At 42.3% G+C, this 13,408-nt stretch overlaps 1 protein-coding gene across 3 annotated transcripts in view; it reads right to left on the minus strand.

Moving 5' to 3' along the window:
• Window positions 1-13,408, minus strand: part of APBB1IP (amyloid beta precursor protein binding family B member 1 interacting protein) — a 101,164-nt gene that overhangs the window by 37,429 nt on the left and 50,327 nt on the right. For all 3 annotated transcript variants that reach the window (XM_068538509.1, XM_068538513.1, XM_068538504.1), the window contains 3 exons: window positions 11,031-11,108; window positions 3,143-3,302; window positions 1,861-1,982 (listed from right to left, as the gene is read on the minus strand). In XM_068538509.1, coding sequence (XP_068394610.1) covers window positions 1,861-1,982; window positions 3,143-3,302; window positions 11,031-11,108 — 360 coding nt within the window. The remainder of the gene's footprint in view (window positions 1-1,860; window positions 1,983-3,142; window positions 3,303-11,030; window positions 11,109-13,408) is intronic.

The raw sequence follows: 13,408 nt of genomic DNA on the forward strand, positions 1-13,408 counted from the left end.
TCCTTCTTAACCCTTATAGTTGTAAAGATTGAAGATAATACTTGCAAAGCTTCTAGCCTAGCATAGAGTAGCTATTAATAGTTTCTGGCAATTTCCCTCTTTCCCTGGATCATCAGTTTATCCCTCTGCATTTGATAAAACGTAGCTTTTGTTATAAACTGCCATGAAAATAAGTTCTTAGGCTTTTCCAGTAACCTGGAAAAGCCTGAGGTAACCTCTAAAAATGGTTTGCTATTCACTTGATCCAGAAAACCCCACAAAATCATGCAAATCAAGAGGTTCAACTCTTCGTGTTCACTTTAAGAACACTCGTGAAACTGCCCAGGCCAATAAGTGTATGCGTATCCGAAAAGCCACCAAGTATCTGAAGGATGTCACTTTAAAGAAGCAATGTGTGCCATTCCGTCATTACAGTGGCGGAGTTGGTAGGTGTGGCCAGGCCAAACAGTGGGGCTGGACCCAGGGTCGGTGGCCCAAAAAGAGTGCTGAATTTTTACTGCACATGCTCAAAAATGCAGAGAGTAAGGCTGATCTTAAGGGCGTAGATGTAGATTCTCTGGTTGTTGAGCAAATCCAGGCGAACAAAGCCCCAACGATGTGGTGCAGGACTTACAGAGCTCATGGTCGGATCAACCCATACACGAGCTCTCCCTGCCACACTGAGATGATCCTTACTGAAAAAGAACAGATTGTTCCTAAACCGGAAGAGGAGGTTGCCCAGAAGAAAAAGACATCCCAGAAGAAACTGAAGAAACAAAAACTTCTGGGCTGGGAATAAATGCCGCCCCCCCAACCCCGAAAAAAAAGCAAATAAAAGTTAGAAAAAAAAAAGTTCTTAGGTTTGATATCTTAAGAACTGAGAACCAATACTATTTAATAGAAGTCAGTTCCTGTCACTATCTTTATCTCTAGAAGTTTTTTACAATCACAGAGGAAAGTCCCTTAATGCAAGGTAAGTTTGGGGGGGGATATTGGGAAAGTGACCAAAATCCAGTCAGTTCTCTTTTTCCTTGTAAATAAATACCTTGGAGTTGGAGAACAGGTGAGACGGGGATGTCAAAGGTAGAAAGATTTTTACTCATCTCGTGAGAAAAGAAAAACAACACAAGGAAAAATTTAGGAGCATGTCTCTAGTGACATTTATAGATAAAATATTGCCCATCTGATAGAAAATACAAAAGTAAAAATGTGTACATTTCATGCTGAATTTATGGAGGGTGAAATGAGATTTTTTTTTGAAGGAGAAGGAGAAACTCAGCAATGTTTAAAATCTAGTTCATCACGTTTATATCCCAATCTATTTCTCTCCTCATGCTTCCTACCGAAGTGAAGGGCATCAGGATCTATCTAATTCCCTAGCGGGGAATCAGTGTCATCCGTGTCTGCTTCTATGCCTCCTTACTATACCAGCATCCAAGCGGTCACCATATTCTGCAAAATTCCATTACCTCCTGAGTCTCTCCCAATGCCCTTCAGTCCATCATCATCTGTTCTTTCTGGGCTTCTGTAACCACCTCTCCATCACATGGCAGCTGCCACTTTTACTTTCTCCAAATCCATTCTCTGCTGTGCGATCACAGTGATCTTCCCTCAACTCAGCACCCTTCAACGGCTCCCTGCAAGCCTCAGGACAAAGCCCAGTGTCTTTACCACGATCTACAAAGATCAGAGGATCTCTGAATTTTCTCTCTGAATCCTTCAAGGGGCTCTTAGTTTACATATGGCCTAAAAGTTGTTTGTGTTTCTTTGAAAGGAATACATTTGTGATATTCTGTGATATAATGAATGATGTGGTGAGTACACAGGTGACATTAAAAAATGGATATTTTATATGGTTTAACAATATACAAGTTATCTTACCTGGGGGTTTTTAAATACAGCATATTTTTCCTCCTTCTCCAAAAACAGCACTTTATTTTCTGTGTCCCTTGTCCAGTCTGATAACACTTCAACAACATTTTCATGGTCTTCAAAAAACCTTTCTGATAAAACAAGAAAAAGCATTCTTTCAGACCCAAGACATCAGGGTTCCCAACAGAGAAATAAGCTGGTGTTGAGTTAACACAATGCTTCATACTTCTCATCAGTTTTTAGAAATCCCTAATTCTTACATGATGTCACATTGTAACATCTCTATTATGTGTATTCTTCAGTCTCAGGTCTTCAACTTATTTTTCATTAAAAACATGGCAGATGAACCTACAATATAGTGATAATGGTCAGCCATTGCTCTTTTTTCATGTTAGAATTTTTGACTATTTTAAATAGCCCCAGGTGGAGGTAACATCCTATATGGAAGGAGGACAATTAGGCAATAATTGGGTAAACAACTTTGAATGAAATTGTGAGATACGTGATGAGTACTAGAAAACATCACTCCCTAAAACTCTAAAAAACAATGTACGAATATTGGAACCAACCCTAAACCTTCCTTTAGAGAGCTTTCAATTCTCTATTTGACTCAGAGAGTTGAAGAAAACTTCAAGAGGTTATTTCCGTGCAGACCATTTCCTCCAGAAAGATGTGTACCCAAAGCTTCTAAAACACGTAATTCTGTATTCCAACAGGCTCTCCCAGGAGACAATTGTTCCACGAGTGGTATTAAGAATGAGAAGTAACAGAGTATTTCTTTAATTGCTTTTTAGCTTTTTAAAAAAACTCAATCAACTTCTATCCACTGTCCTTTGCTCTTCAGGGCTGAGCCTCTTCCACTAGACAAACTGTCAGACATTGAGTGAGCCGACACTGATGTGAGGCCCGCGGCAGAGTTACCCTAGAGTATAAAGAAGCAAACTTTAAAGAGACATCGGCTAACAGACATCCAGGCCCTCCGACCATCTGCTCAGCTTGCTAAGCAAGCGGTAAGAAGCATTCTCCTGTCACTTTCTTTCCCTTTTGGATCCGCTAGAGAAGTAGCAGCAATAATGCTTACATTCCCCAAGGTCTGGCCACCTGCTCCAATCCGAGTCTCTTTGCCACAGATAAATGAAGAGGCAGGCACTGAACCTGACCTAAGGGAAGTGATGTAGGGGGAGTCTTGATAGCCTTGAACCAAACTCTTCTTCACAATAGACCAAAACCCATAATAAAGCAAACGCACAGGTTTTTTGGAGTACAGCCAATTGCTGGAACTGGGACTTACCGATCAGTAGTTCTGGATATATTTCATAAAGACACCAGTCCACGTTGCAGTCACAGTGGGTTTTCTCAAAAAGGTTGTCTAGAACATCTCGGGCTAATTGCCGCTCATCCACCATCAGTGACTTCGTGCTGTTATCATTCATGTGCACCTTGACAACAAGCTGAGGATAAAGCCACAGGGCAGCCAGTAAATTCAAGCAGCCGGAGGAGGCCACCCACGAAGGTTAAGGTTTCAAGGTTGCTATCGCTTCTGCGAATTTAAGTAAGAAGGTGTCCCACAAACTCACTCATACGCCAAGCACTTGTTTAAGGTGCCAGGAATATAAACGTAGAGAAAGCAGTTCACAAAAACAGAAATAAATACACAATAAGCAAAGTCCTTGCCCAGCTTTCAGAGACTCTGCATTCTGGTGAGGGAGAGAGAAAACCAACACAACCCAAGAAGTGCTGCCTGCCTGCCTCCCTGACATCTTTCTGTTACTTCTTCAGGTTCATCTCAGAGCCCAGAAGCGTTGCTTAGTTGAAAGCCATGCCGGTATCTTTATAATAAATTCTTCTGTCTTGCTTAGCTGGAGTTGGGTCCCATTTCATGCAACCCGAGAGTTCTACGACACAGGTTAAGATCAAGTTGGTTAATCTACAATTCTTTGAAGGTCGGGAGTTGCAGAGCGACACCTGCAGAGTGACCGAGGGGTCTTATTGAGAGGCAGGTGGTGTCACAGCAGAACACGTTTGAGATTAGAGGTGGATTAAGCCAGATCAATGTAGATTGAGAAAGAGCTATTATGGAGGCATGCAGGCAAATGAGTGACCTAATGCACTTTTCATTCTATTAAAAAAAAATTTACTACATTGAGTTCACAGTCAAATTGGTAGCTACCTCATTCCAAACCTGGAGGGTTTGGTGTGAGAATTTACTCATAAGGGCACAGGATTTCACTGATTTTTCCCAAAAAACTTGTCAAGGTTATTAAAACTTCTGATCCCTAAGAGAGACCATAATTCTGATGTAACATAACAGAATTAATTCAACAAGTAATCAGCTAGGGTTTGGATTTTCTTTGATACCTGTGTATTTGTAGCATATTTTTAATTCCAGCAGTTGTTAGTTATGAGTGCTACAGGTTATAACGGTGCTATCTATCCAGTCTTCAAAAGGAACCGTGGAAATGTGCCCATGAAGCCCATATTTATTAGACACTTATGTTTAAGGGAAGATTTTCCATAACTCCTTCTGGGAAGATCTACGTTCTTATTTTATTCTTTGCCAAGATCACTGATCCTCCCTAATTAAGTGGGAGCTAGCTCTAGTTAGAGCCCATCTTTGAGTGCCACACGGGAAGGAAGGGCTGCCTTTCCCTTTCCAGACCATCCCTGCCCAAACTCCAGCCTGCAGTGCCTGCAGTTACTCCACAGGCTGCCAGCAGAGAATTCCCGGAAGCAGCGTCGTCAACCAGAACCCCCTGACACTCCTGCTTAAGTTTCTATTCTAACTTGAAAAGAGAAGCATGAGATAGTTAGAGACAAGTTCTGCCTATTCTGTCTGTCTAAGGTTGGTCCTGGTTATTCACATATGAATAATTCACATATGAGGCTTATCATTATTTTAAAAAAGTGTTTAGATGGAGTGAAGAGAGAGGTCATACAATTGGGAACATTTCTTCCTCCCCCAAAGTTTGGGTTAGATTCTGAGCAGCAGGGAAACTGCCCCTCTGGTCCCACTCCCACCCAACTGGATCTTGAAGACAATGTGTAGTTAACAGTGAAGAATGCAATTCCTGTGGATTTCTGTGCAGAGTTACTGAGAGCAACCAAGGGTGTGGATGGTGATAAGAATCTGGATGAGGAGCAGGCAAGGACCACAAATCGAAGCACACCTAGTACTGCTCTTCCCACACTTGCACACCTAAGACTCAAATGCAGACATCAGGGCAATAAAGGTGCATTTCCTCCTCCTGGGACCATTCAAATTAGACCACTATTCCAGGCTTGTCCGAAGAATACTTCTTTCCCTTGAAAACCTGCAGCCCAGAAACCTCTAGTTGGACAGTTGTTTTTGTTGTATGTTCATCTTTTTTTTTTTTTTTTAAATAAATTTATTTATTTATTTTTGGCTGTGTTGGGTCTTCATTGCAGTGCGTGGGCTTCTCATTGCGGTGGCTTCTCCTGTTGCGGAGCACGGGCTCTAGGCACGCAGACTTCAGTAGTTGTGGCACACGGGCTCAACAGTTGTGGCTCACAGACTCTAGAGCGCAAGCTCAGTAGTTGTGGCACACGAGCTTAGTTGCTCCGCGGCATGTGGGATCTTCCAGGACCAGGGCTCGAACCCGTGTCCCCTGCACTGGCAGGCGGATTCTCAACCACTGCGCCACCAGGGAAGTCCCTGTATGTACATCTTTTGATGTATTTAAAACAACAGGCCTGGGACATCCCTGGTGGCACAGTGGTTAAGAATCCCCCTTCCAGGGCTTCCCTGGTGGCGCAGTGGTTAAGAATCTGCCTGCCAATGCAAGGGACATAGGTTTGAGCCCTGGCCGGGAAGATCCCATATGCTGTGGAGCAACTAAGCCCGTGCGCCACAACTACTGAGCCTGAGCTCTAGAGCCTGCAAGCCACAGCTACTGAAGCCTGCGTGCCTAGAGCCCGTGCTCCACAACAAGAGAAGACACAACAATGAGAAGTCCGCGCACTGCAACGAAGAGTAGCTCCCGCTCACCACAACTAGAGAAAGCCCGTGCACAGCAACGAAGACCCAACACAGCCAAAAATAAATTAATTAATTAATTTTAAAAAAAAAAGAAAGAATCCCCCTGCCAATGCAGGGGACATGGGTTCGGTGGGGAACCTCTGGTCTGGGAGTTTCCCACATACCGCAGAGCAATTAAGCCCATGTGCCACAACTACTGAGACTGTGCTCTAGAGCCCACGAGCCACAACTACTGAGCCCGTGCGCCACAATTACTGAAGCCCGTGCGCCTAGAGCCCATGCTCCGCAACAGGAGAAGCCATTGCAATGAGAAGCCCATGCACTGCAAGGAAGGGTAGCCCTGGCTCACCGCAACTAGAGAAAGCCTGCACGCAGCAATGAAAATCCAATGCAGCCAAAAATAAATAAATTTATTTTAAAAATAAAATAAAATAAAATAAAATAATGAAACAATAGGCCCAACTACTACAGTGTCAAAGACCCATTCATCTGACTGGAGAAATCAAACATGGATGGCTGTGTGGAAAACAGAAATGCCTCAAATAGTGGAATGACCATGGCTTATTTTCTGTGGAAGGCATACCTGCTGCTCTCGGCTGAGGATTATTGCTATAAAGTAGTTACATGTCCTAAGAAACACTACCAGTGTTAGGACTTAGAAGACAATCTTCCCGAAGAAAAAATTAATGATGTTTGACCACATTTCATTCTTGCTTAGGAATTCTTGAGAAAATCAAACATAGCTTGGTGTTTTGTTTTTAAAGAGAGAAAAAAACTAAATCACATAATTTGACAATGATGCAATTATGAAAGGGTTGGGTTTTTTTTTTTTGGCAGAAATTGCAAACTAAATTTAATCCATATGTAGTTACCAATGACCACAGTTATAAAACTTAGGAAAAAAAAAAAAACCAAGAGAAGGCTGACGACTTTTAGCAAGAAGAAATCATATTTAGTCTTCTTCACAGCTTTCTTCACATTTGCAAGCTGAAGAGTAGCTATATACCAACACATGACACTCTAAGTCACAGCTAGGTAGGTTACTAGCAAGCTGAGTACTTTTCATATCAACACCATATGATATAGGGTAAAATGACTCAAGAATGAAAAAACTTCCCCTTTCTAATCCATCATAGTAAAGATTTAATGGTTTTTATCATTTCTTCTTTTTCTTTTGCAAACTAATAAATACAAAATTATCCCAGCCCTAAATCATTTGCAATATATACATTTTTGCTTCTATGATAAAATTTACAAATGGAATTGGTCTCCTGTGTCACAGAGCTTTAAAACAAAGAAACAAATAAAATCAATGAGTGAATCCGATTCTGTTTCCAGTTCCAACAGCTTTGCAACACAAACTGTGTATATCATTTGTGATCCAAAGTGATGTCAACACCCCACAGAACACTTGAGGGCAAAGTACTTCAGATAAACTTGATTCTACCCTTTATAAAACATGTTGTAGCTAATGTGTTAGTACATCTTAGTTACTTTATTAATGGATGAGTATGACTCAGTTATTTTTTTTAATGTTCTGTGCCACACAGCCTTTTGTTTTTAGAAATAAGTCTGGAGTGTCCTAAGTCAGAAAAAATATACACCTTAGCTTCTTAATTTTCTCTCCTCTCCCACTGATCAGAACTGCTTCTGTTTCACATCTGCTTTGTTGACTAGAGGCAGGTGGTGCTTTTTGCTACTGTTACAATTCACCTCAACTAAATTATGGCAAAGTTCTCTCGAAATACTGCTTTCTCCTCCCTGTTCTCTTCATCTCCAGTTAAGCAAACTGGCCAAATATGCTAGTTGTTCTACCTTATTTTTTATATTTTTTAAAAATTTATTTATTTATTTTGTCTGCGTTGGGGCTTCGTTGCTGTGCTCAGGCTTTCTCTAGTTGCGGCAAGCGGGGGCTACTCTTCGTTGCGGTGCACGGGCTCTCCTTGTGGTGGCTTCTCCTGTTGTGGAGCACGGGCTCTAGGCACACGGGCTTCAGTAGTTGCAGCATGTGGGCTCAGTAGCTGTGGCACATGGGCTTAGTTGCTCTGTGGCATGTGGGATCTTCCCAGACCAGGGATCAAACCCATGTCCCCTGCCTTGACAGGTGGATTCTTAACCACTGCACCACCAGGGAAGTCCCGTGTTCTACCTTTTTAATCTAAGAATCAACTTCTCTTTTTATTTATCCTCTGAGAGTATCTCCAACGTGGCCCCCATTTTATAAACCATCCAGAGGTTTAAAATAGTTGAAATAATTATGAATTGTATTTTTACTCATTTTCTCTTGTCTTTTTATCTCCAAAGGGAAAGTCGGCAACCGAAGACAGCCCATCATCCCCTGCCATCCATTTGTAACTTGGTTCAATACATGTTTATCTACAGTGAGGTCTTGTGCTAGAGAGACAGCTATGAAACAGGTCACCCTGCTCTCATCCCTTCCCCTACAATCCATTTTCCACACAATGGCCACTATGATCTTTAAAAACCATATATTACCCCTTGTTAAAAACCCCTGGGCTTCCCTGGTGGCGCAGTGGTAGAGAATCTGCCTGCCAATGCAGGGGACACGGGTTCGAGCCCTGGTCTGGGAAGATCCCACATGCCGCGGAGCGACTGGGCCCGTGAGCCACAACTACTGAGCCTGTGCGTCTGGAGCCTGTGCTCCGCAACAAGAGAGGCCGCGATAGTGAGAGGCCCGCGCACCGCGATGAAGGATGGCCCCCACTTGCCGCAACTGGAGAAAGCCCTCACACAGAAACGAAGACCCAACACAGCCATAAATAAATAAATAAATAAATAAAATATTAAAAAAAAAAAAAAACCCTCACATGGGGACTTCCCTGGAGGTCCAGTGGTTAGCACTCCGCGCTTCCACTGCAGGGGGCACAGGCTCAATCCCTGCACGGGAAGCTAAGATCCCGCATGCCGCGTGGTGCAGCCAAATGCTTTCCTGCTGCACTTACAGTACGTTCCAAACTCTTCCTTAGACCTGTGAGACCCTGTGACCCCACCTGCCTCTCTGCCCTCAGCTCCTCCCGTTTTCCCTCTTGCTCAAGAGGTAAAGGGGATCAACAGTATGGTGACAGATGGAAGCTAAATTTTGGGTGGTGAGCACACTGTAGGGTATACAGAAGCAGAAATATAAGAATGTACACATGAAACTTACATAACGTTATAAACCAATGCTACCTCAATTAAAAAAGAAAAAAGATTCCCTTGGGCAGTATCACTCCTTCCGGCTTTATTTTCTTCATAGCACTTCTCTCCCCCCGCTAGAAGTGAACTCTACACAGGCAGGGACCTCACCTGACTGGTTCACCTCCCTGTAGCCCCAGCACCTGTTCTATGAGATGAGGATGCACTGGTAAAGAAAACACAAAACTCCGTGGAGGAGCTTCCCTGGGGGTGAGGAGGGGAGGTAGGCATTAAACAGGATAAACAAGTAAACTGGACAGTACGCCTGACGGGGAGGAAGGAAAGCAGGGGAAGGTAAGGGATGTCAGGGGTGTGTGTGTGCATGGCACTGAGCAGGTGACCAGACCTAGTGAGGGACAGAGAGAACCCACTGGAATTTGGGGAAGAGCTTTCCAGGCAGGGGGACCGCAAGGCACAAAGGTCCTGAGGCAGAGGCATGCTTGGAACATCTGTGGGGCAGCAGTGAGACCAGTAAGCTAGAACGGAGGGTGAGGGAGAGAGCTGGCAAGCAGATCATGCAGGGACTTGATGTCGTTGTGAGGATTTGGGCTTTACTGTGTGTGTGTGGGGGGGACATCCTTGAGCAGAGGAGGGACAAGAAAAGAGGTGGGAAGAGAATCACACGAGGGGGACTGGTCTTAGAAACAGGACAGTCCGTGCACAGGAACAGGAAAGACCATGGGCCACCTGTCACAAGTGCGGGCGGGTAGGGAGGCAAATGTGTTGGGAGCTTGTAGAACCTTTTTCTGGATTGCTTCTACTTCTCAGTGCAATGGGCTGAGAAAATGTGGGAGAGGAAGGAGGTACTGGAGATTTTCAGAGAGAGGACAAGGTGGAAATAGTTTTCTAGGTTCGTGGGAGAGAGACTGGACTTGGAAGCTCAGGCAGCACTGAAGGCCCAGGCTGGATTTAACCAGGGGTTCACAGAGTGAGGACAAGGGGGGAGAAGGCAGCCAAGGATGTATCAGTTCAATAACCGACCACAGAATGTAATCACACGTAGAGAATGGGGAAGAAAAATGGTAAGAATGTTCATGCATGCTTGAAATGAACGGAACCAGAATGATCTGGAAAAATTCTCATAGATGAACCTTGGAAGTCTGGATCCTGGGGTAGTCAAGGAATATTTATTAAATATCGATCAACATGTACTGAAATCCTTCATTCAAGGAACCATGAGAGGTGCTGCAGGAACATAAAATCTAATGCCCTGTATGAAAAGAATAATTCACCCAACTGTAAGTAAAAAGTTCTTAACGAGTCTCAGCCACGGTATATGCTTCAGGAGTCGAAGTGAGACTGTTCATCTTTCTCTTAATTTACCTAACTAACTATTGTTAACACTTTATTATTAGGTAGACGCTTCTACTGAGGTTAAATACATGTGTCTCTGATATAATACAATATATGTGTCTCCAGAAAAACCTATGCTCTACAGAAAAAGCACGATAAATTACAGGCTTATTGGGACAATAGGGTCGAGGCAGGTCACTCAAAACCTATGCCAACTTTGAACACACAGAGCTAGCCAAAAGAACATTTGGTATTTCAGGAGAGAACTTGGACATCCAGGGCAGGCTGGGGGCTGCCTCAGGGGGTATATAAAATGCACAAAAACAATCGTGGAAATGAGGTGATGCCAGTAGAAGCTGAACTCTGACCCAGCTGACTCGCCAACTTGCCCCCAGAAGGGGGCGCCACCTGCAATTACCCAAGAGTGAGCAGAACCCAGAGGGCATCCTTAGGGGAGGGAGCCCTGGGGGTAGAGACTTGGAAACCTCCACATTTACACTAACATACGTCCCCTATTTATCAATCACAAATGAACCAAGCGAGGTCATGGAAAGAATCATTTATCTTTGCCCTTAAATTTAAAAAACTACAACTCATTGGAAAGCACCACTCGAAATTAAAATTTTTTTTAGCCTTAAGCATAACAAAAAGTCATTAATTTGACTGCCCCATGCAAAAGTGATTCATAATTTACCTTCTTGACCTTGGCCTCCTTCAGTTTTTCCAATGCTAGCTTAATTTTATCAGCCTTGGCTTGGGCTTCTTCTTCTTCCTGTAAAATGACAAGACATTCAACACAGTCCATTAATAACACCAGGGAGTAAGTACCCCTGCCATCGTTAGTGTCTTAGTCACTTTATGTTGACAAAAGGCTGTGTTATATAGGGCACCAAATTTCACATGATCGATTTTCAAAATTTAAGTAACTGTAACAGAAATCTTCAACCCGGAGATACAGAAGACAGTCACCTTTTGTATCTTAGGAATAGTAACTTAAAAGATGAAATGATGACTCAGAGTTTCACATATTTAGTCTGCAAAAATCTCTGTTTGGCTCAAAATTGGGTCTAACCTGAGGACTCTATAGGTGAATCTCAAGGGATTTGAGCACTTCCTGAAATTATATACATTCTTTTGGATCAGTATGAGTTTTCTGGGATTCCTAGCTTTTATTAGATTCCTAAAGGGTCCTTATCTTCCCCAATCAAACTTAAACTTATAATTCACCAAAAAAAAAAACCAACAAACAAACCACAACAAACTACTGACAAACACATGAGCAGGCAGAAAAGAGAGTGAAATATTTTATGAGCCCAAAGCAGACATATATCTTCTTATACCAATAGTTCTTATATTGTTTTTGAGCCACAAACCCCTTTAGGAATATGTTTAAAGCAATGAAGCCCATAAAGCTTCACATATGCATTTGACTTTGCATACAGTTGGGAATCACAGACTCCTTGACATCTTCATGGGCCCTATATTAAGAGCTTCTGCTCTTTAGAATGGCTGTTATTGAAGACAAGAGATAAAAAATGTTGGCGAGGAAGTGAAGAAATGGAAACCTTTGTGCACTGTTGGTGGGAATGTAAATTGGTGCAGCTGCTACGGAAAACAGTATGGCAGTTCCTCAAAAACTTACAAATAGAACTACCATATGATCCAGCAATTCCACTCCTGGGTATCTACCCAAAGGAAATGAAATCACTATCTTGAAGAGATCTACACTCCCATGTCCATGGCAGCACTATTCACAGCAGCCAAGACATGGAAACAACCTCAGTATCTGTTGATGATGAATGGATAAAGAAGATGTGGTGTAATATACAATGGAATATAATTTATCCATGAGAAAAGGAAATCATGCTGTTTGTGACAATATGGATGAAACTTGAGGGCATTACACTAAATGAGATAAGTCAGACAGAGAAGGACAAATAGTGTATGATCTCACTTACATGTGAGAATCTAAAAAAGCTGAACTCATAGAAACAGGCAGTTGAATGGTGGTTGCCAGAGGCTGGGGACAGAGGAAATAGGGCGATGTTGGCCAAAGGGTACAAACCTCCAGTTATGACATGAATAAGCTCTGGGGATCTAAAGTACAGCATGGTGACTACAGTTAACAGTACTGTATTATAAACTTGTTTAGAGAGTAGATCTTATATGTTCTCACCATATGCACAACAAAAAGGTAATTATATGAGGTGATGAAGGTGTTAACTAACCTCGCTATGGTAATCATTTCTCAATATATGTGTATCTGATCATCATGTTGTATGCCTTAAACCTGTACAATACTATATGTCAATTATATCTCAATAAAACTGGGGGAAAAAGAGCCTCTGTTCTATATGGATCACCAATTTTCAAATAATTTTTATACAATAATCACACAATAGAGCAATGAGTAGGATTTAATATTTGATTTATATTTCATATTTGTTCATTCAAAAGGCATTGTAGGGACTCCCAGGGTTACTAGGGTCGTATTTATGAATACTGATCATCACCCAGTACAACGAATGCAGAAGCCACAGGAAATAGAGCTAGGTTCTTACTGTAAAATATTTTAAAAGTGGCTTACTCTAAGAAAAATCCTTAAAGCGCTCTTCTTGCATGGATGAGAGATATGAGTTAACATCCCGCGTAATGACAGTATGAACTTCCCAGAAATCTATTAATATCAAGCACTCATCACCTACCCGCCCCATAACGCCCCTCCCAACTATGACCTTACACGTGATACATAGATATCTTTGCCCTACTGAATACAGCTGCCAAATTCAGCAAAATTCCATTTAGTTCAATTCCAAAATATGTAAGGAATGCCTTATATTCTTTATGTACTGGACTAGGACCAGGGACACAGAAATGTATAAATCACTTCCACAGTTCATACCAAGTTAATAAAACATGACCCCAGAAGGTTAAGTATTATCAGGGAAAGCTGCATACAAATATAGATTTTAGCCAAACTATAACAATTCCTGAATATGGCCCTAATATGTTCTTTATACACACCAATTTGTCCTTTTATGGAGACTCTGGCTTTGCAATGAACACATCTGG

This window comes from Eschrichtius robustus, chromosome 1 (genome assembly GCF_028021215.1).
Source record: "Eschrichtius robustus isolate mEscRob2 chromosome 1, mEscRob2.pri, whole genome shotgun sequence".
NCBI classification, from domain to species: domain Eukaryota; kingdom Metazoa; phylum Chordata; class Mammalia; order Artiodactyla; family Eschrichtiidae; genus Eschrichtius; species Eschrichtius robustus.